General features: G+C 40.2%; 1 protein-coding gene across 1 annotated transcript in view; it reads right to left on the bottom strand.

Annotated features, from left to right (window-relative positions):
• LOC138953265 (visual system homeobox 2-like) overlaps positions 1-23,264 on the bottom strand; it is a 34,115-nt gene extending 10,851 nt beyond the window's left edge. The window contains exons 1-3 of the mRNA XM_070325065.1: positions 22,152-23,264; positions 17,551-17,638; positions 15,742-15,865 (exon numbers count right to left, since the gene is read on the bottom strand). Coding sequence (XP_070181166.1) covers positions 15,742-15,865; positions 17,551-17,638; positions 22,152-22,953 — 1,014 coding nt within the window. The 5' untranslated portion in view covers positions 22,954-23,264. The remainder of the gene's footprint in view (positions 1-15,741; positions 15,866-17,550; positions 17,639-22,151) is intronic.
• Between the last annotated feature and the right edge of the window lie 1,736 nt (positions 23,265-25,000).

Genomic DNA, 25,000 nt, shown 5'->3' with positions numbered 1-25,000 from the left:
TGAAATCAGATCAGAAACAATTAGTGCCATTGTGCGCGGGTGATTGGCATTCGATACGCTGATTTCTGCTGCCCTCTGCTCCCAAACCCGCTCCGATTCGCGCCCCAGGTCCCTTTAGGCTCATCCGCCATGTTATAGCCCGCACAGCCCCGCAGAAACTGTCGGCGTTACAGTCCCGCAGCGAAAGCGACGCGATTTTCTGATTGGGAGAAATGTATTGTGCCCGGGTGTCGGGATTTGGGGAGCCTAATTGGCAGTGACGTATAGTGTCGACGATTTGTAATCATAATTATGACACATAGTGTCACTTATTAGAAGAATTATGATTCGCGGAGCCAGTGATTTGTAAAAAGCCTGGCGGTAATTGAGTAATGAAGCAGATATTCTTTCCCCAGGAAGGTGACATTCCTTCTTTCCTGTCACTGCACCCATTTATTTCCTTTTCTCTGCGATGGCTGTGAAGACTTTCTTTTTGTTTCCTTTGTGTTTTCCTTTCTTTCTCCGGCGTATTAATCTCGTCGGCTACTATGCGTGCTGGCTAATACTCCATGCAGTACGAAACAGTTCACAAGATCAAAGGAATGGTTTTAATATCAAACACACTAATTACAATTAATGGGATTTTTTTTCTACTCCAGTGGGAGATTATCATGAAAACTGCGTTTTACACCTCTGCGGAAATGTCACAATAAAGGGATAAACTCTTTGTAGAAGGCATGGTTGTGAAGATTATGCGCGGAAAGGGTTGTTTCATTTAGTAATTATACAGTTTAGTTCCAGTACTTCGCCATCGATTTTCGGATATCGAACGGTAAGCGTGTGTTTGGGTATGCTTTCTTTTGAAACAAATCATTTCTGAAAATTGTATTAAACCTGTTTATAATTTTTCCGATTTCTCATTCCGTTTGCAGAATGAAAAGTAAAAACTGATTTGAAGAGACATGGAGCACTACATGAATACCCCAAGGAATTTCAATTCCTTGCTGTTCATGATTTGATTAACAAAAGATAATTTGTGAGTTTGGCGCTTAATTTACAATACTAATGAAACCGTTTATGAGCATAAGGTGAATTTCCTTTATGAACTAATTTTTGAATTGCTTAAACAAACATATGCGTCAATGTGGCGCTCGAATTTCTGATCAAATTCTTTGAATCAGTTTTAAATGTCACACCGGTATCCTAAATATTTGATTGCATTTCAGCTTGTCAAGTTTAAAATGTGGCAATAAATCCAACTCCAAGCTATTTTCCACAACATGAAAATGTCTCTTTTGTACCTTAAAAAGAAGACAATGGCATTACCTTCAGTGTGTAGTTCAAATATATATGTTTCTACGGTAGGTAAATTATTGTAGGGTTATTTGATTGTTACAGAAACGAATTACCGATATTTAAAAATGTTCGACACTTGCGTGCGCATCATAGACGGCTGATTTTATGAGCAAGGTGTTACGTCAGTTTACCCGGTGCAACAATGATGCAATAATGAGGACGAATGAGGTTACCAACTCGGAGGACTTCATTTTGTGAGTGTCGTATGGATGGACTTCATTTGTAATTGTGAATTTTTAACATCTTGTCGATGTTGTTGTTGTTGTTGTTGTTGTTGTTGTTGTTGTTGTTGTTGTTGTTGTTGTTGTTCTTCTTCTTCTTCTTCTTCTTCTTCTTCTTCTTCTTCTTCTTCTTCTTCTTCTTCTTCTTCTTCTTCTTCTTCTTCTTCTTCTTCTTCTTCTTCTTCTTCTTCTTCTTCTTCTTCTTCTTCTTCTTCTTCTTCTTCTTCTTCTTCTTCTTCTTCTTCTTCTTCTTCTTCTTCTTCTTCTTCTTCTTCTTCTTCTTCTTCTTCTTCTTCTTCTTCTTCGTCGTCGTCGTCGTCGTCGTCCTCTTCTTCTTCTTTTCTTTATTTTTAAATTTTCTCCTGAAGCGTGTTTTTTTCTCTTTTTACATTTAGTCAAGTTTTGACTAAATGTTTTAACGTAGGGGGGTAATCGATACGAGGGTGTGGTGTATGTGTGTGTGTGTGTGTGTGTGTGTGTGTGTGTGTGTGTGTAGAGCGTTTCAGACTGAACTACTGGACCGATCTTTATGAAATTTGACATGAGAGTTCCTGGGAATGATATCCCCGGATGTTTTTTTCTTTTTTTTCGATAAATGTCATTGATGACGTCATATCCGGATTTTTGTAAAAGTTGAGGCGGCACTGTCACACCCTCATTTTTTAATCAAATTGATTGAAATTTTGGCCAAGCAATCTTCGACAAAGGCCGGACTTCGGTATTGCATTTCAGTTTGGTGGCTTAAAAATTAATTAATGACTTTGGTCATTAAAAATCTGAAAATTGTAAACAAATTTTTTTTTATAAAACGATCAAAATTTACGTTCATCTTATTTTTTATCATGTTCTCATTCCAAAAACATATAAATATGTTATATTTGGATTAAAAACAAGCTCTGAAAATTAAAAATATAAAAATTATGATCAAAATTAAATTTCCGAAATCGTTTCAAAAACTATTTCATCTTATTCCTTGTCGGTTCCTGATTCCAAAAACATATACATATGATATGTTTCGATTAAAAACACACTCATAAAGTTAAAACGAAGAGGGGTACAGTAAAGCGTGCTATGTATGAAGCACAGCGCAACCGCTGCCACGCCAAACAGGCTCGTCACTTTCACTGCCTTTTGCACTAGCGGCGGACTACGTTCAGTTTCATTCTGTGAGTTCTACAGCTTGACTAAATGTAGTAATTTCGCCTTACGCGACTTGTCTTACATTTAGTCAAGTTATGACTAAATGTTTTAACATAGAGAGGGAAATCGAGACGAGGGTCGTGGTGTATGTGTGTGTCTGTCTGTCTCTGTGTGTGTGTGTGTGTGTGTGTGTGTGTGTGGTGTGTGTGTGTGTGTGTCTGTGTGTGTGTCTGTGTGTGTGTCTGTGTGTGTGTCTGTGCGTGTGTGTGTGTAGAGCGATTCAGACTAAACTACTGGACCGATCTTTATGAAATTTTACATGAGAGTTCCTGGGAATGATATCCCCGGATGTTTTTTTTTAATTTTTTCGATAAATGTCTTTGATGACGTCATATCCGGATTTTTGTAAAAGTTGAGGCGGCACTGTCACACCCTCATTTTTCAATCAAATTGATTGAAATTTTGGCCAAGCAATCTTCGACAAAGGCCGGACTTCGGTATTGCATTTCAGCTTGGTGGCTTAAAAATTAATTAATGACTTTGGTCATTAAAAATCTGAAAATTGTAAAAAAAACTATTTTTTTATAAAACGATCAAAATTTACGTTCATCTTATTCTTCATTATTTCCTGATTCCAAAAACATATAAATATGTTATATTTGGATTAAAAACAAGCTCTGAAAATTAAAAATATAAAAATTATGATCAAAATTAAATTTTCGAAATCAATTTAAAAACAATTTCATCTTATTCCTTGTCGGTTCCTGATTCCAAAAACATATAGATATGATATGTTTGGATTAAAAACACGCTCAGAAAGTTAAAACGAAGAGAGGTACAGAAAAGCGTGCTATCCTTCTCAGCGCTCTTCTTGTCAGTTTCACTGCCTTTGCCACGAGCGGTGGACTGACGATGCTACGAGTATACGGTCTTGCTGAAAAAATTGCATTGCGTTCAGTTTCATTCTCCTGAGTTCGACAGCTTGACTAAATGTTGTATTTTCGCCTTACGCGACTTGTTTTGTTTTACTTTCTATGCATCTACCAGCATTTTACTTTGCTAGCATACATACTTATTTCAGCAAAAAAAAAGAATCAGCTAGTTCCTTCCATGTTCCTATATATACACTAATCTGTTGGCAGTCAAAAGAAAACGCAATCCGTATCCGTTTCACCCCCCGCGGTGCACGCAAGCACCAGAGAAACCGAGACCGACTAATCTAAAGCAAGTTCTCTAAATAACATTCCTCCCTCCGACCGACAGGCTGTAAACCGCTGGCTCTCAATTAAACGCATGCAGGCTTTTAAACGCTTTCTAATCAACGAACACACCTAAAAAGCCAGGATAGAAGGGGAAGGGAGGCGGTATAGCCGCTAAAATGAAGCGGATATTTAGCCCGCTGCGCTTAAACGACTTCGACATTCATTTTGCATTCATTTGATATCCGCGGCCGAGCCGCGGCGGGAGCAGGCGCAAACGATGGAACGGTGTAATTGTTATTACCTCTTTGCAGTCTCGGCTGTCCTGGCCAAGCCATCGGGTTTGAGGCTTCTATGAAACTGACATCAATAACCTTACTAATTCCGCCTTAATGAAATGTTAATAGCGCGCACAACCTCTTTCCTGCTTTATTAGATTAATCTAACCGGGGATTTTTTTCTTTCTTCTCCGTATCGGCGATGTGGCCCTATAATAACGCGTTTGTCGGTTTTGGCGGAATTGTAACGTTTTTGTTTGTGAATAGAGCCGTTTTCCGTTAGTGTTAAACCCCAGTGTATACCTTTCAATGTGTGTCGCTTCCGATTAAGCGATTGTCCATCTGTCTGTTTTAATGTGTCCGATTGGCACCCATCTATCCCCCTGTCTCTCTCTATCTCTGTCGCTGTTTCTTTTTCTCTGTCTCTCTGTCTGTATCTCTCTCTCTCCCACTCTCTCTCTCTCTCTCTCTCTCTCTCTCTCTTTTCACTCTCTTCACTCTCTCTCTCTTTCTCTCTCTCTCTCTCTCTCTCTCTCTCTCTCTCTCTCTCTCTCTCTCTCTCTTCACTCTCTTCACTCTCCGGCTTCACTCTCTCTCTCTCTCTCTCTCTCTCCCTTTCTGTCTCTTATCCTTCCGTAATATTAAAGTTTTTGAGTTTGAGTTCGAGTTCTCTTTCTTCACTCTCTCCCTTTCTCTCTCTCTCATCACTCTCTCTCTCTCTCTCTCTCTCTCTCTCTCTCTCTTCTCTCTCTTCACTCTCTACACACACACTCTCTCTCTCTCTCTCTCTCTCTCTCTCTCTCTCTCTCTCTCTCTCTCTCTCTCTCTCTCTCTCTCTCTCTCTCTCCCTTTCTGTCTCTTATCCTTCCGTAATAAAGTTTTTGAGTTTGAGTTCGAGTTCACTCTCTCCCTCTCTCTTCACTCTCTCCCTTTCTCTCTCTCATCTCTCTCTCTCTCTCTCTCTCTCTCTCTCTCTCTCTCTCTCTCTCTCTCTCTCTCTCTCTCTCTCCTTCTCTTTCTCTTAATTGCAAATAAATTCAATTACAATCTTTCTCTCAGTCTCTCTGTGTACTCCGTTGCCCGCTTCGCCCCTCTTTGTCTACCACAATTAGCAAATCTTTTTTCAACCTGTTCTAAACGCGACGGATGCGTGAATGGCGATATTCAAGAGACAGGCTTGTGTCTGAAACCAGCCGATAGCTTTCGATTAAACAAACTTAATTCATCGCAAATTAGATGCTTTCATTGGGGGTATGCATTCTGAGGGGAAGTCAAATTGCTCTCCTTTCTGGCTTTAAACACGAAGCTTCCTTTGCTGGAAATTGAAGACAATTGTTGGATTCTGTGGACTATGGTTGGACTAAAACGAATCCATCCAAATGTTGGTTTATAAGCAAAATGTGGTTGACTGAACGGAGAGCAAAAAGGATGGACATTGACAACAATCAATGAATTCATTTACGAGTTGAAATGGCGTGTAAATGAACTGAACCATCAAATTACTATGTCCATCCGGGTAATTATAATAAAGAAAGAAAAACGAAGGAAAAGAAAGAGAAAAAGAAAAGAAAGGAAATGAAGAGGAGGAGAAAATCTATTTAAAATGAAAGCAAAATAAAAGACAGCTTTATAGGAGAGGACGGAGAGAAAGACAGCTTTATAGGAGAGGACGGAGAGAAAGACAGCTTTATAGGAGAGGACGGAGAGAAAGACAGCTTTATAGGAGAGGACGGAGAGAAAGACAGCTTTATAGGAGAGGACGGAGAGAAAGAGAGCTTTATAGGAGAGGACGGAGAGAAAGACAGCTTTATAGGAGAGGACGGAGAGAAAGAGAGCTTTATAGGAGAGGACGGAGAGAAAGACAGCTTTATAGGAGAGGACGGAGAGAAAGAGAGCTTTATAGGAGAGGACGGAGAGAAAGACAGCTTTATAGGAGAGGACGGAGATAAAGACAGCTTTATAGGAGAGGACGGAGAGAAAGACAGCTTTATAGGAGAAGACGGAGAGAAAGACAGCTTTATAGGAGAGGACGGAGAGAAAGACAGCTTTATAGGAGAAGACGGAGAGAAAGACAGCTTTATAGGAGAGGACGGAGAGAAAGACAGCTTTATAGGAGAGGACGGAGAGAAAGACAGCTTTATAGGAGAGGACGGAGAGAAAGACAGCTTTATAGGAGAAGACGGGGAGAAAGAGAGAAAGACAGAAGTAAGTTTGAGAAAGAAAAGACAAAAGAATGAGAGAAGAAAATCAACATTCTTATAAAAAAAAAATTAAAAGCTTGTTTACGGTAGAATTCGCGGACAAGTTTCCATTTTTACCAACAACAACAAAATCATGCGCACAAACACTATTACATACACAGCTACGGACACTTTAGGTTTCGCATTATAATTCAAAATGTAGGAAAAACGTGTTTGTTCTTAATTAGTTTATATACAACATCGAAATGTTGCATCATACAAGACTTGGTATATTGTCACCAACACAACTCATTCTCATTCTTATTATTATTCTGACTGTACTGCACACTGGCAAAGAGGCCAAGCTGTGAAATGAAGGGGAAAATAAGGTTATTAATTATCATTACATTAATAATCCATAACATATATAATCAAAAACCTCTGTATATACACAACAACAAGCCCACCCAGGCAAAAACAACTCGTGTCAGTTTCCCATTCACAGAATGATTGATAATCAACCAGTGCCAATTAATAAAGGAGGCCTCTTCTGCATGGAAGCATAATGAGGAGATGGCAAAAGAACCAGCCACCCCCCCCCCCTACCCTTTACCCTTTGCCACTGACCCCTCCCAGACAGGAAAATAACCCATTAAGGGAGGTGTCGGAGAGGGTCAGAAGGACAGGAGTGTTCCAAGCAAAGGATCGAAGCATAATTGAATTACGCTAGAGCAGTTAGTGGATCTGATTTTTTTTATGTTGGCGGGAGGTGCGCGTGGGGGTAAGGGAGGGGTGGGGGGGGGGGGGGGGGATAGAGGGTAAGGAAAAGAGGCGAAGGGACGGATGTAGGAGTTACAATGAGATGGCGAAGGAAAAAGAGTTAACGGTAATTTTCTTCTCAGAAAATGTGCACACGCCTATATAGAAGCTTGTGTAATTATGCTTTTTATATACATCGGACAAAACAAACACAGTTCTCTTGTTTTCTTAACAACGCTATGCACGCCTACGCGCATTGCCTAATGCCACGATAAGGTGCATGTTTGTATACAATCTATAATCACATTTGAAGAAGTCGTCAAAACTCATAAAAACATCAGTTTTATAAAGTCTTAATTCTTGAGTATATACAGAACCAAAAGGAATGGTTCGGTCTTTTTCAATTCAACGTCCTCACAAGCAAAGTGCTCAGGAGATGTCAGACAACTTTTTAATTTTTTTTAATTTTTTTTTTACATATCACTTTTTGAGGTATGCTTTCATTACATTTCATTCCAAATTATTGCATAATTGTTTCGTTTGTGTCATGCGTTATTAATAAAAAGGTGAAAGGAGAGGCTCGAGGGAGAGGGGGGGGGGGGGGGGGGGGGGGGCGGGAGGAGGGGAGGTCAAAGTAACAAGGTTTATGAGAAAAGTACTTTCCACTTACAGCGAAAGACCCCTTTTTCATGAGTACTTTATTCAGAAGAAAAAAAATAGAGAAAAAATCAGCAATTAGTAATCTCCATTCCGAAATACAGAAAGGGACAAGAGAACCAAGCAAGAGAGATAGACCTGCTAGCGGGAAGAGATGCAGAAAGCAAAACTCTGAAATACCAAATATCCTGAAATGTAATTAATACCAATAACCTGAAAATGTATTTGTACACAAAACGGAAAACGCAAAACTCCGAAATACCAATTACCCGACAATTAATTCATCAGTTTCGGAACATAAGTGAACCCGAAAGCTTGTCATTTTTCATGCAACAATGCCTGGCAAACAACCACAGCAGCTAACTAAGCCAAAGCAAACATTTCAGACAAGCATCAGTGAACAGTACCTCAAGACAAACTAATCAATCTAGGCTACATTGTGAACCACCATCATATTCTTTTCAATCTGCATCAACTCATTCGTGGTGAAATTAATCCCGTGCATAACAAAAATGTAAAACAAAACGGAAAAAAGGAAGAACAAAATAAAAGGAAAAGAAAAACTAAACAAACAAAAAAGAATACAAACCATAGGGCTAGCGTTACCTTAATCTATTAATTAAGGAGAACTAAACGACGGAAACCATACAACCGTTAAAAACATGCCACAAGCAACATGCACTTTTAATATCAGTCCATATGGTGATTCAGAAAGTAAGCAAGACCCGTGTTTGACATTTTGTTAAATGTGAGATTGAAACAAAACGCAAATGCACATCTAATAAAATGTACGAAAAATAATGACACTATAAAATCTTGCGATTCAGTCCTTCAAAAACAAAGCTCCTAATGCTATTCATGCATGGCTTGCTTACAAAATCTTACATTGCCGTCTTAAGGGGGACATCCGTACATATCAACTGATTAGCTTTGAAAAGAGTTGCAGGTACCTAGATAGTGTTATCAAGACCAGTTTTCGTGTAGTGTGCAGTGATGACCTAAAATCATTTGCTAAAATCTCAAAACACAAACGCAATAAAAGCAAGTAAAAAAAAAAAAAAGAAAGATAAACGAAATAAATAAAGTAAAGTACGTAAAGTAGAATACAGTGAAACAAAATTAAGTAGAGTCGAATTAAGTAAAATAAAATAAAATAGAACTTGATAAAATGATTTGAAATTATAAAAAAAGAAATAACTTTATATCACATTTAAGTAGAGAAAATAAAATAAAATGAACTATAGTAAAGAAATAAAGTAGCATAAGGTAAATCATAATCATAATCAAAGTAAAAGTACATACAAAATAAAGAACAATAAAACAAATTAAATGTTATCAAATCAACTAAAACCAGCAAACGTTAACGACAACTTCATACACACGATCTCCCAGAATCAATACTGTAACAACAACAACAACAACAACAACAACAACAACAACAACAACAACAACAACAACGACGACGACGACAACAACAACAACAACAGCAGCAGCAGCAGCAGCCTTGAATATAACCCGAAATCGAGCAATATCAATAACAGCGAGGACGGCCAAGCATCAGTATCAGCATCAGCAGCATATCGCTCATACCCTATCCATCCCTCTTTATCCATTCAGTCACGGGGCTCCTTTCAATGCGAACGCAGGAAATCTCCTCCCGTATCCATACACTATCGCTCACACCATACCTGGCGTCGGCCAGTGTTCATTAGACTAATTGCCTGGCTAGGCGACGAAAGGCGATAAGTAATTGCCTCATTTCTTATTTATCTTCCACTCTCGGCAATGCATTTAACGCGCCGGCGCTTTGAGACAAGGCATAAAGATTTATCGGCTTGTTCTCACTGCTCTCTCTTTCTGTTTTTCCGCTGCCCAGGTTGCCTCAGTGTCTGCCATGCGGCAATGGGGTGTATAAATTAGGCTTTAATTTAAAGATACCCTTTTTCATGTGTAAGAAATCGTCACAGATCCGTCCATGCAATAAAAGCATCCTTTCACTTGGACATAATTATATCAACAATCCACAGCCTGGTTATAAATGACACGGGTGTCAGGTGTGAAATACATCAGTTCAGCACCTAACTCCGTCATTAATTTTCTAGAGCTTCAAAGCACGTTTTTACACTAGTGGCTTTTTTACGAAATACTTTCATCAACTTGAAAAAGTCCAAATGTGCATGCGCCAAGAGCACCCAGTCTGTTCATTTTGGGAATGTGGCCAAGAGGAGGGATGCTCTTATTCCATGTAAAAGCCTTCCTCGATCTGAGACGATGAACCGAACTGTTTTCACGGGAAGGAGTGTGTGTGCCTTTTCAGTAAGGCCTGGCGCTCACTTCTGTAACTTCAGCAGAACAGACGACGCACTGCACATTATCCCAGCCCGCCACACGTTGTGTGAAAAGAAAAACAGGCCAAGTACTCGTCATAATCCCTATCGCAGCATCAATAATATGCAGTGCGTCGTCTGTGCCGCTGAAACTGCGCAGGTCTATTCTGCCCTTCAGGGTCTGTTGTCATCACGCATGCAGTCGTGGTGGATATACACGGTGCAGGACAGTTTCAGGGTAAACAGGTGCATGTCGGATATAGAAGTCCCTATTCCTTTCCGAATATTGTTTCTGAATGAAAAACCTTCCATACCCGGTTGCTGCGCTCTTGAATAATGAATAGTATTATCATAATCAAAAAACAAGAAAGGTAGGTTGTTGGAACGTTTGTTATTGACAAAACAATACATTCACAAATATATCGACCCAACCGTCTTTAAAGTGCACAGACAGACAATGAGTAAAATCCATTAAAAAAATGAATTTTTTTTCATTAAAAAATGAGTTTTTGAATATTATTATCGCTGTTAGTGTATACACGGGTTATATTTGGTACACTTGCCAAACGTGAACGATCGCTTTGAATATAATAATTGTTTACATGTTTTATCTACAACATAATGCATTTTCTCTTCAGCCAATGTGATTCCTCACAAACGAAAACTCAGGTTGTCGACAAAGCTTAGGTTATGAATTACGAAGTGAACTGAATATTGTGTGGTTATTGGGAAAAAAAAGTGTATGCACAGCTAATCAAGCTATGACTTTTGTTTATCTACTTGTGTAGATGAGCGAAACAAAGACTAAAGGACTCAGACACACACACACACACACACACACACACACACACACACACACACACACACACACACACACACATACATACACACACACACACACACACACATCCACACACACACATCCACACACACACACACACACACACACACACACACACACACACACACACACAAGTTTAATCAAAGAGAACAAAACCCCTCAAATTGGTCAGATAATAGCCATAAAACTACTACCAGTGAAAAAAAGCAAAGAGACGAAAGAACGGAAGACAAATACTCTAAAGTGTTCTTTTTGAAGACACCATTTTTTTTTTTTTTGGGGGGGGGGGGGGTTGTGATTTAAAAAAAAATGTTGGTTTAAACAATGTTTTATTAAATCAAACATGGTACCACAATACAACGATAAACAATAGGGACACCAACTCAAGCGAACGCTTATATTACGCGCCCTACGTAGTTACAAATTAACAAAAATATGATGTCGGACAAACATTACTTATAAACTATGGAACTATCTAGGTCAACAGCAAAGTTGAAGCAAAACTGTTGTTTAAACAACACATTTATCTAAAGCTCCAGGGCCGGACCAAATGAGTTGGAAAGGGGGGGGTTCCTCCTTTTTTTTGGGGGGGGGGCAAATCAGCGAAGTGGCGAAGCCACAAGCGCGCGCCTGCAAAGCAGGCGCGAACTAGGGGGGTCCGGGGGCATGCTCCCCCAGAAAATTTTTGAAAAACGGTTAAAATCTGGTGCATTCTGGGCCTTGTTTTGAGGGTTAAGAGCAGCATTGTTTTGGTGCTAAAACTAGTAAAAGTCAAAGCAAGGTAGGCCTACATGCTTTTTCCAGGGGTGGGGTTCCGGAACCCCTGGAACCCCCCCCCCCCTGGGTCCGGCCCTGAGCTCGAAGCACTTCCAGCGCAATTAAAAAGATCGAACGCTTCTACCAAACACAGCCCTCTAACATACTCATCCTTCACTGAATCAGATGGTAGACGCACACACAGGAGAACACGAAGACCAATAATTATAACGACCCCCGCCAGGTAAAGTCAGAGTCACTGAAGCCTAACCCATCACTCCACCGCATTAATGCCTAATTGTTCCACAAGAATAATTTTTTCGTTTCAATGGCCGAGTCCCCGACACACAGATATCAGGGACCGGTTAATTGATGAAAATGGCGGAGTCCACTTTCCGAACATGCAATATGCAACAGTGTTGCAATTAGCAATGTCATCTGCAATACGATGGAGTTGCGGTAAGCTGTTGTACGCCAGCATTGTGAACTTGTTACCCATGCAAACTTTTTATGCTGGGTTTGACAATGCAGGAGATTAATTATGCAGTCAGTAGTAAGGCTTGTGTGGGATTTTTATCACTCCTCTCTAACAGAATTCAGGTGATGAGCAATTAGGAGTAATTTGAGAGGTGAGTGCACGGACTTAACTTAGATGGCTGTTCGGGTTTCACCGCAAAAACTGAGATGATAGTTATACATTGTACAAAATGAAATCAAAACCAACTGATGTTTCGCTGACTTCAAACTTCTGACTAAGAAAAGTAAAAGAGAAGTTTATCCGACTGATTTTTAGTTTGTTCTGTATGGCATTCAAGATAGACATGTAAAGAGATTTTTAAAACTCAGCAACAACAACCAAAATGAAATTCCTTATAAATCACCATAAATATATTCTCCGTTAATCAGCAAATAGTTTTCTGTACGTGTTTATTTTTAGTGGGATAACTGATTTGACACAACAGCATTACTTCTTCTTCTTCTTCTTCTTCTTCTGCGTTCGTGGGCTCAAACTCCCATGTACACTCGTGTTTTTTGCACGAGTGGAATTTTACGTGTATGACCGTTTTTTACCCCGCCATTTAGGCAGCCATACGCCGTTTTCGGAGGAAGCATGCTGGGTATTTTCGTGTTTCTATAACCCACCGAACTCTGACATGGATTACAGGATCTTTTTCGTCCGCACTTGGTCTTGTGCTTGCGTGTACACACGGGGGTGTTCGGACACCGAGGAGAGTCTGCACACAAAGTTGACTCTGAGAAATAAATCTCTCGCCGAACGTGGGGACAAACTCACGCTGACAGCGGCCAACAGGATACAAATCCAGCGCGCTACCGACTGAGCTACATCCCCGCCCACAGCATCACTATTTTCTGAGAAAGAAATTAAAACAGACATAATATGATTATTGTGACATCGGAAAAGTGCGTGCATCACGCAATTAACCAGAGTTTATTTCATTTTATGTTATTGTATTATTCTCATCAAATCGAAATTGAAAATCATTTTGCTCGTGGCCTTGTTTAGTGACTGCAGTCAAATAAAATGGAAACATTAAATTAATGGGCCTTTTGTGAATTGTGAATAAAAGGACAAGGTGAACCGATAGTTGAATGCAATTCCAATAAACTACCCAACATGATGTGCATGGCATTAAAAACAAATGTGTTTTAGTATTTTCTATTTTTATTGGGATTTTCCATGATTTCACACTCCATGGTGAAATTACCGAATAAACCCTCTGTGTCATTATTTTTACCTTAGATTTTGTTTTTAATGTAAATGGGTAGTACTTTTACTTAAATCGAAAAGAGTATGAGAAGGTAAGACACAGTAACACAGTTTTATTTGTTTGTTTGTTTGATTTTTTGTTGTTCGTGTGTTTGTCTGTGTGTTTGTTAGTATGCTTGCTTGTTTGTTTGTATGCTTTTTTGTTTGTTTGTTTGTTTGTTTGTTTGTTTGTTTGTTTTTTAGTTTTTTGTGTGTTTGTTTTGTTGTGGTGTTTTTATTTTTTTCTGGCAGCTGGTTTGTGCTGGTTATTTTTTTCTGTCAAAAAGCAGACATATATTTGCAAGAAAGCAAGCAAGAAATGAATAGTCCTGCTGAATACGCACGCAGTTTGTGTTCCATCATTGGTTGATGAAAACGCTAAGCACGGAATGCATTGCAACAACTATAGACAAACAGAAAAGCCAATGTTAAAATTGGCTGTTTTATAGAAATGTTTGCATAAGCTAAAAGAAAACATGGCTTGATTGAACTGTAGGGCGCGCGCGAACACTCAATATTTATCGAACTTAATTAAACGCAACGGGCGAAAGTTATACGCTCTTGCGGCGAATTGTGTAACTGACACACGTACACACAAATCCACACGCTCCCACGCATAAACATCGGCACGCACGCACACACGTACACACGCACACACACACGCACGCACGCACGCACGCACACACGAACAAACGCATGCACGCACGCACGCACGCACGCACGCACGCACGCACGCACACACACACTCACACACACACACACACACACACACACACACACACACACACACACACACAGGGACAAAAGAATAGATCGAACTAGTGCGACAATACAGGCACACCTATTCTAAGTAACCGGCACCTGTCGATGTTAAGGCAGAAACCAGACATTTTTGTTTTGTATTTCTTTAGCTGGTCAGTAAATAAAGTCTTCAGTTGACCTGGAAAAACAGAGACAGAGAGAGGGAGGGAGGAGACAGAGAGAGACAGAGACAGAGAGAGAAAAATGAAACAACGAAAGAAAGAGAGAGAGAAAAATAACGCAAAAACACACATTTCGACAGATTTACAGCTATTTCTGCAAACAACCCTGGGGACATTTTATTTATTTTTGTTGTTTGGGTATGAGTTTAAGAGTTAGATAATGGTGCGATCGTGATCATTCGCGAAGATATTCTTCTCGTTTTTGTCTGTAATCTGTTAAAATTTTTTTTTACAAAAATGCCATTTTGTTTCTTTGTTTGCTTAACGCCCAGCCGACCACGAAGGGCCATAACAGGGCGGTGCTGCTTTGACATATAACGTGCGCCACACACAAGACAGAAGTCGCAGCACAGGCTTCATGTCTCACCCAGTCACATTATTCTGACACCGGACCAACCAGTTCTAGCACTAACCCCGCCAGGCGGAGCAGCCACTAGATTGCCAAGTTTAAAGTCTTAGGTATGACCCGGCCGGGGTTCGAACCCACGACCTCCCGATCACGGGGCGGACGCCTTACCACTAGGCCAACCGTGCCGGTTTTAAATGCCATGCCCCAACACGTTGGCAAAACCGTAACAACACAATTAAGTCACAGACCGACACAGATAATAGAACAATCGTGTCTTGAATCGCAAAAAAGGCTTGAATTCTGTGTCCAGGGCGACCGGTATGTATGGCAATATTTTTTAAGAAACCGCCTCAACCAAGCAAAGAAGCACACACAGACACAGACATAGGAAGAAACGTGTCTGGAATCGCGAAACAATCCTCAGGGAGACCCGTTTTCATGGACAACATTTTTACAAAACCGTGACAACCAAGCAAAGAAACACAATAAAGCCACAGGCAGACACAGACAGACACAGACATAAAAACGAACGTGTCATGAATCGCGAAAACAGACCTAAATTCTGTCTTGATGAGACCAGTTTTCATAGCAAATATTGTGACAAAACCGTGACAACCAAGAAAAAAACCACCCCACAGATACAGGTTGATACAGACATAGAAATAACAACCAAACAGACCTGAGTTCTCTCCTCAGGGAAAACGTTTGTTTTAAGACCAACATTTTGACAAAACCATGACAAACAAGCAAAGAAACTCAAAAACAACACAGACAGATAAAACCACACAACCAAACGTGTCATGAATCGGAAACAAACCGCAATTCTTTCCTCAGGGAGACTGGTTTTCGTGGCCAACATATTTACAAAACCATGACAACCAAGCAAAGAAACTCAAAAACAACACAGACAGACACACAACCAAACGTTTCATGAATCTTCAAACAAACCTGAATTCTGTCCTCAGGAAGACCCGTTTTCATGGCCAGCATTTCTCGGGTCTGTACATCCGGGTAATGTGCGTCTTTGAAAGCCTTCTCCAGTTCTTCAAGCTGATAGCTCGTGAAGATCGTCCTGCGAGTATAGAGAGGAAAATCCATGGTTGTCACAATACGTATCAGGTACGTAGTTTGCTATCATAAAATAACAATACCCTGACCAAAAAAACAATTAGTTATAATGTACTTCCGCCACAGTATAATTATACTGCAACTTGAATTGCAGCAAGATGATTGCCTCCCTTGGAGACCATTTTCTAAGTTTTGATTTAATTGTTATGCCTTTATCTTTTGTTTTTCTCGTTGTTGTTTATTCAAGTAGATTATTATGGTAGTCGATGGGTTAAGGTCCCTGAGGGGAGTCATCATGTTAATCGTTTATAAGCTATGGAGCAGTGGTGCGGGAAGCAAAACGGGGGGGGGGGGGGGGGGGGGTTGGAGGGGGGTGGGGGGTGGGAGAGGATGCAGCTATGTCTGGCCATAGTTCCATTTCGCAAGGTATAGTCAAAGTATATTTTGGCCATATTTCGTTTCAAAGCATGACAGTGCCATTTGGCAATGCAGTCTCTTTTTCATGCACGAATGTTAAGGTGATCTAATAGATTTGTTAATCGGCACAAATTATAGTTCTCGCACAAAGTAATTTCAACAGAATGTAGAAAGATGTAATTTCAAGTTGTACACCAACAAACGTCCCGCCCCTCTCCCTATTCACCCATCCCAACTCCCGCCGATTGCCACCAAAGACTCTGTCAAGCCTTTTTTTCTTTTTTTTTGGGGGGGGGGGGGGGGATAAGAACATACTTCTACTCGAACACTTGACACAAATCAACAGCCTATAGCTGCTTTCGGTCAAGAGTGGACATTTTAAGTTGAATTATTTTTGTAAATGACACCAGTGTCAACATGCGAATTAACTCATTAAAAAAAAAACACTCTGCACAGAACGCATTCAAACTGTTGATTTTTGGCATGTGTTTAATTCAAATGAAGGGGTGCTCTCATTGTGTATAAAGTCTGGACCCACCTGTGCTGGGTGACATGGTCGTTCACACGCGATTGAATGAACGTTTAAAGGCATGTAGACATGTTCGACTAACCAACTCATCATCCCAGGCTTTTATACAGGATATCAACATCCCTCCACTTTGACACATACAGAAATTCAACAGTCGGACTCCTTTCTGTACATAATGAGAATTTTCTATGAACTGATTTTTTTTAAAGACACCCGTCGCTGTTAAGAAATCAATTCATCAAAAAATTCAAACTCTGCGCAAAAAGCAGTCAGAATGTTGAATTTAGGGATGTAGGCAAAGTGGAGGGATGCCTTTATCCCACGCACAAAAATCTGTGACGGTCTGCGATGGTGAGCAGATGTTTAGCGTGGAAACACTGTGCCTTTAAGGCCAAAAAAAAATTGTCTGTTTAGGGTAACATGACCAAAAAAAGTAGGGTCGGTAGGTAGGTAAAGTTTTTTTGTTTTTGTTTTTGTTTTTGTTTTTTTGGGTGTAAATGCTATGTTGGCTGAACATTCACTTCTTATATTTGATGAATACATGTTTCAAAACTAACGTATAAATAAAACAGAGAGAAAGGGAGAGAAAGAAACGCCAAATGTCTCTTTTTAGCATTTTTACCTCTTTTGTTTTTTTGGGTTTTTTTGAAATCAAAAAAAAGTTTTTGGGTCGGCGCCAAATCGATAGGGTCGGTCGGGTTACCCTAAACAGACAATTTTTTTTTTTTGGCCTAATCACTTACCTGTGCCGTCTCTTCTTCTTTTTCTTCTTCCCATGGTTGCCTCCCAGTTGTAAGCTCTCGTATGTCGGAGGTTCACACTTGTTGTCATCTGTCCAAAAATAAAAATGCAAACAAACAAATTAGGACCAACCGACTGCAGGTGAGAACTAGAACAAGGTAACGATGACAAATTAATGTACTCAACGGGAAAAACATGTGCAACACAATTGATTTCTCTTGGATGATTTTAAAAAGTAACTTGATCTTTGACCTGATTCAAACAAACAACTGACAAGGAAGAGAAAGTGTGATTAAATTTGACTTGTTTTTTTTAAGAGTTTTTAGATTTTATTGGTTTCATATTTCAACGTTCTGTTTGAAAGCACTGAGCTCGGGGGGGGGGGGGGGGGGGGGGGCTCAGTCCTGTGTACATTTGCGTTTTGAATTCAATACATTTCAGCTAAATTGATTTGATGGGATTTTATAGTTTATCTGTCTTGAAATGATTTGTTTAATCATTTTATTTCATTTTACTTCAGGTGGCTGGTATCGCTTTGGGCCACCTAGTTTCCATCGGTTCTTCTCTGCGTGTGATCTGCTTAAACACTGCATGTTTAATTAATTCTTCAGTTGACATTTTTATTCACATCAGAAACCTTGTTATTGGACACGGAGAACGTGGGTTTTGCCACAAACAAGCATTTTACATTTCTACACACATTTTATAATGATTGCAATCTATCAAAATTGCCCCCAACAACCTAACAACAAAAATAAATGCTTTTGTTAATCCTTAGCAAACGTGCTGTATGGTATTTCTTTTTCACTCGATCAGTGTTTAACTTTAATAAGTAAGCTCGGCTCTTGCTCCAGAAGATCAACAGTGTTGACCAGTAATACTATAACGACTCAGTTTCCCTCAATTTCCCTTTCAAATCTAACAAACAAACAAGAAAACAAGCAAGTAAGCATATAGACAAACAAATAAAAACAAAAATAAGGACACTTTCTTACACCATTGTACGTGTATATCTTTATCTTGCATACTGTCTTTTACCTATGAAAATAAACTAAATGTACAGAATTAGGAGCATAACACTCTTATTAGAGGCGAAATACTCTAATTAAAGCGGAAAACAGCGGTGTATCATAACATGCCAAATAAAAGTGTAATCACTACATCATGAGAAACCGATGTTCATAGTTATTTGGAGGGTTTTCACGCCTGTACTTTTAATTACTGTCCGACTTGCAAATAAAACAAAATGCACACAAAATGTTGGGGTAGACGTCAGAAAATAGAGTCTTTTGATTTGCGGTAAATACCAGTGTTTATTAATTTTGTTAATTAAGGTTTAATTTCTTTACTCCCAGGCACCTTTGTGAATGATTAGCTATGTGATAGAAAAATGTTCTTACACGGCGAGGATAAATCTAAACAAATTTGAAAATTGTATAAATGCGGAGACGTAATTGTTGAATATTGTTCACATTATCTATCAGATAATACTCACCCTTCAAGAGCGATTATAACATTCTTAAAATATATTGATGCAATTTTGTTTTTCACCTGAAGGCAATTTTATCGTGCGCTAAAGTATTATTATTATATGAAGTCTTATATCGCGCGCGTATCTCCAGACTCGGACTCAAGGCGCACGGACCTATTTATGCCGTGTGAGATGGAATTTTTTACACAATACATCACGCATTCACATCGACCAGCAGATCGCAGCCATTTCGGCGCATATCCTACTTTTCACGGCCTATTATTCCAAGTCACACGGGTATTTTGGTGGACATTTTTTTTTTATCTATGCCTATACAATTTTGCCAGGAAAGACCCTTTTGTCAATCGTGGGATCTTTAACGTGCACACCCCAATGTAGTTTACACGAAGGGACCTCGGTTTTTCGTCTCATCCGAAAGACTAGCACTTAAACCCACCACCTAGGTTAGGAAAGGGGGGAGAAAATTGCTAACGCCCTGACCCAGGGTCGAACTCGCAACCTCTCGCTTCCGAGCGCAAGTGCGTTACCACTCAGCCACCCAGTCCAGTATGACCTTGTCTATCAAGTATTTAAAAGACCTTGAGACAACAGAAAAGATTGTGTATAGGCTATATATGCGAAGAAGATACCCACATTCAGACCAAACCATCCACCAATTAACACGGTGCAAAAGATGAATTTATTTCAGACAGCCTTGCTGATTCATTATATAGAGCTGAGTATGAACTTGATGAGAAAAAGCCCTTTACTCCATTGAAAACACTTGTAGAATATCTGCAGTGCTGTTATTTTTGCAACATGTGTTTTCAAAGTTGACTCACGGACATGTACAGGTATAACATTGACTTTTAAATTTCTCTCGTTTCACGATTTGAACCTCTTTTGCGAAGATAGAAATTTGTAGTCAATATATACTATCACAACTCTATTACATGATATAAGAGACAGCGGATACAACACAAAAAACATTCAACAAAGAAGATAAAAGAAAACAAACGATATATACAAATGTAAGGAAAATATGATACGCAAGTCGTCTGATTGTGAACTGATATTCTTACCAATAAAAAAAGACATTACACTTATAATCATATACAAATGTGGAGGTGTCGCTCAATGAACAGAAACTACCTGTTTTTCAACACTACATCTATTTTCATAAAAAAAAAAAAAAGGCCGTATGCAGTGCTTTACTGTTAACAAAGTTAATATAAGTTGAATGGATCTTCCAAGAATTATTTTAATTTTCAAACTTCGCAAAATCGTAATAACAAATTCATTTAATTCTTTAAATGAGAAGTGAATTGAGAAAGTCAATAAGGCAGAGACATATACCTTCGTTACAGTCAAATTCACAAGCAAGGTGTTTGTGTTTATACCAGAAAAAAGGAACCCCATTAACATTGCCAGTCTATATTCTGGCTTCAATAATGTATATAAACAGGTTTAAACTCTACAAAAGTAAAATCATATTTTCCGAAATTGTCTTACACACACACACACACACACACACACACACACACACACACCGGCACACACACACACACACACACACACGCACACACCCACACAAACACACACATACACACACACCCACACACACACACACACACACACACACACACACACACACACACACACACACCGCACACGCACACACATCAGTTGATTAATACAAACGATTTAACAGCGTATTTTCAAAATTAGATACTTTTCTCTGGGGTGGGTGTCTGTGGTGCACAATAGGTGTACACACTAAATCAAAGACACTATGCATCCACTTGAACTTTTCTTCACTAATAGGTTTATCAATATAATCAGGCCCTAGGCTTTTCCACCCCAGGAAAAATTAAAATAACGAAATTCAATATCTACAGCAATACGCTGAATTCTTGACTTATCGGCTATAAAGCTATGTGAATGCAAATTAATCATGGTATCAAGTAAACCTCTTTCTAAGCAGACCATGAACATAATTAAATGTGTACGTCAGCAGACAATCAAATGAAAGGAAGAGAAAGAGAGAGAGAGAGAGAGAGAGAGAGAGAGAGAGAGAGAGAGAGAGAGAGAGAGACAGACAGACAGACAGACAGAGAGACAGACAGACAGAGACAGAGACAGACGGAGAGACAGAGACAGACAGAGAGAGAGAGACAGAGACAGACAGAGAGACAGAGAGGTGTAGAGACAGAGACAGAGACAGAGACACACAGGCACACAGAGACACACAGAGAGAGGCAGAGACAAGGAGAGGCAGAGAAACAGAGAGAAAGAAAGACCTAAACAAGGAGAGACTGAGAGAGGGGGAGAGACTGAGAGAGAGAGAAAAGAAGAGAGAGAAGGAAAAAGAAGAGGTGAGAAGACAAGAGAAGAGAAGAGAAGAGAAGAGCAATGTGCATTTTGTCGATTGAAAACTCAATTTGTTGTTGTTGGAATCTCTTTCTGTCTTTAACGCTCGTGTGCACGGTTTCAGAAAAAAAAGAGGGAGCATAGAGGTTAGGATCAAGAAGGGGAGATTATAAAATGAAGTGGGGGTGTAGATAAGTGAAAGACCGTACAACAGAAAGCCGTAGATATACAGTTGTTGTTGTTATGCGTGTTGGTGTGGGTTTGTTTGCTTGTGAGGTGTTTTTTTTAAATAGCTTTGAAAAAACAAGAGAGAAAAAAGACTAAAACATGTAGACATTTTACCAGAGCAGGATAAAGAGCAAAAAATACAAAGATAACAACAAAATCAATAAGAAGCAGAGCAAGTACAAGAACATCAACAAGAATTACAAATGACACAAGAAAGTTACCTGGTTTAAAGATGAATTCAAACACATCAACACTAATTGTACAGACAACAAGAAATATAGTTGGTTTAACGACAAGGATAAAAAAAATCAATAAGAATTATTGAAAAAAAAGGCGACCAGAAAATTAACCAGTGTGAAGACAAATACAACAATATCAACAAGAATTAGGAAAGACAACAAAAAGCAGCCTGGTTTAAAGACAAAGACAAACACATCAACGCGAATTATGGACAGACAACAAGAAAGTTACCTGGTTTAAAGGCAAAGAGAACAACATCAAAACGAATTCTACAAACGACAACAAGAAAGTTACCTGGTTTATAGACGTCGCAGTGAGCGGAGGCCGCAGAGAAGATGTTGAAGTTGAGGATCGTCTGCCCAGACGTTGACAGCGAGTCGATCAAAGGACCCCTCCAGTGCGGGTGATAGCCACCCAGGTGGTCCGAGCGGTACCTGAACCCTGGAACTCTCATCCCGGGGGCTCCGAAAAACGGGTTCTCTCCTCCCAAGGGGCTGAGAACCCTGCTCTTCGCTGCGATCTCCCCCAATCCTCCTCCTCCTCCTCCTCCTCCTCCTCCTCCTCCTCCTCCTCCTCCTCCTCCTACTCCTCTTCTTCCATCGGGAAGTCTGGACGTCAAGGCTGCAGCAATGTCTTTGTCCTGCTGATGTTGTTGAAGAAGCTGATGATGATTCTGCTGTTGTTGCTGTTGTTGTTGTTGTTGATGGTGGTGGTGATGGTGATGATTTTGTTGCTGTTGCTGATGTTGATGGTGATGTTGGTGATGTTGCTGTTGCTGTTGTTGTTGTTGATGTTGTTGAAGTCCTAAAAGATCTCGAATGGAGAAGGCGGTTTTCTTTCTGGGCTGGGAGGATAAAGTCATGTCCACAGAAGACGGCGTTGAAGAATTTTCGCGAGAATTGCTGGCGATGCTGACGCTCTTGCTGTCCATCTCAAACGGAGAAGACTTTTCTCGACTTGTTCCGAGACTTTTGTCTGCAGCGGCCGACGAAGGCGAGGATGGACTTTCATGGCTGTTGTTGCTATCTTTCTTGTTGTCTTTCACGCTCAGGTCCTCTGCCTGAGGAGAGCTTGAGGCCTCTACGCTATTCATCATTCTGTTCTGTTGCTTCCTGTTCGCAGATTATGTTCTGCTGGTATTCCCAGTCGATTTCTATGTGCATCCACTGCTAGGCGCGTTCATAAAGTGCACGTAATTTCATGGAGGCAGTTTTGTTTTTCACCTGTGTGGTTTATTCATGCAGGAAACGTTCCCCGTTAAATGAAACACGATCTGATCAGATGCATACCTGAGCAAGTTGTAAAATGTTCTTGCACACGACCGTCGCGGTTTTTGTTTTTACTTGCTGGCTTATTATGTTGATAGAATGGCCGGGAGCTAGAAATACAATCAAACGATCTACCGTGCAATGTTGTGTTAATGTTTTATCACACTAGTCCAGGTAATGGTAAAATTATGTTGAAGACGGGGAATGTAAATCAACAGAATCCCGAACACTGCATAATCAAAGTATGAACATAAAGCGTATCAATCTGATTGCGATCGCTTTGTAGCTGAATCAATAAGAGTTTTACGAACGGCTTCGATGAACAGAAGACGCTCTTTTGACGTGGCAAAAACATATGAATATGTTCTTCATTGTAAAACCCACTTCTGTCAAACTGTCCAACGTACACACTTTCGAAACTGAGTTTTAAATGGAATTTCAGCCCCAAAACGTATACGAGTAAACACAATGTGTGGGCATTGGCTGTGAAACAGGTGGTTTAAAATACAGCAAAGTTGTAATCCACGATCACAGAGGAGACTCAAGAAATCTGTTGAAGTTGTGGAACGAGATTTTACTCCATTAGAATGTTGTAATAAAATGGATTCGTTTCTCTCGATCTAATATTAATTATAATGTCAGTTCCTCAGAAGCCATGTGTTAAACAGGTGAAATTAATTCGAGTTCTGCTGATCAGATAGTCAGCGAAACATCGGTTCCTCGAAGGCAGTTTAGAAACACTGTTTCCAGAACATAACTTTGTCAATACTTAATATCAAGAAGCAGACCTAGAAAACCTCTCCACTGGCCACACATTCATCACAATTTCATCAGATTATTATTAAAATAATCAGAGCCACAAGAAACAACGTTTTCAGGTAAAACTATTTCAGCAGTCAGTGAAACATGTGCCACAGATAATAATAATTTAGATGCTACACATCATAAAGCCTTCCATAATAAAAGTTCACCCATAGTCATAGTACAAAAATAATAACTCTGCAGTCAGCAAAATGTGTCGGAGGAAAACTCTACAAAAGCTTCACCAAACAAAGCTTGCGGCACTATGCAGGCATTTCGATCACAGAAAATAAAACTTGCCGTGCGCCTAAAACAAGGAGCCAAAGAAAAACACGTGCGTCTTATTAGCAGCCAAACACAAGAAGAGTGCAGGCGGATCACTTGATGAACAAACGAGAGGACAAAGTAGTGCACGCTGTCGAACGTCGCTTTAAGTTCCCATTCCCTTTCTCTTCTGTCCTATACGACGGATGGTTCTGCAACGAACGAACGGCGCCGGTATTATACCAACTCCTCGATCCTCTGTGCCAGCGACTGAGTAACTGAGTGATTGTGGCCTGTGCGATTAGCTCGTCAAGTGCTAGCGACAAGTCCCTCTGCCTCCCTTGCCCAGCCAGCCGCCAACCCGCAATTACACATATTTTATCCTAACGCCCATGATGAAGAAGAAGAAATCACCATAACGCCCCTCTCTCCAAACTTTCACACCCACCCTTCCTCCTCCTCCTCCCCTTGTCCCCTTCTCTTCGCGCCTCACGTGTCGCGCATGCGCCGTCGTGGTCACAGATAGCATCGATCTGCCGTTTCTATAGTCCGGGACCCCGCCCTTTTTTGTTGTTAGGGATTTGTCCGGCGCTCGTCTCGGAACAGCCACATCACATCAACTTGTGGGAGGGGGGGGGGGGGGGGTGGGGGTATGGAGAGGAGGGGGTTGCATGTGTGGCAGAGGGAGGAAAATAAGCTTTTATGTCGCACTGTGATGCACTGCGGCGTTCTCTTCTCTGATTGGTCGCTCAAATGCTGGTCGGCGCACCAAACTCACAGTGTCGCAGATCGAAGTCTCTCAAACAGAGC

Source organism: Littorina saxatilis, linkage group LG17 (assembly GCF_037325665.1).
Source record: "Littorina saxatilis isolate snail1 linkage group LG17, US_GU_Lsax_2.0, whole genome shotgun sequence".
Lineage (NCBI taxonomy): Eukaryota > Metazoa > Mollusca > Gastropoda > Littorinimorpha > Littorinidae > Littorina > Littorina saxatilis.
The sequence above is the reverse complement of the archived record's forward strand: the minus strand, read 5'-3'. Positions and strand labels throughout refer to the sequence as shown.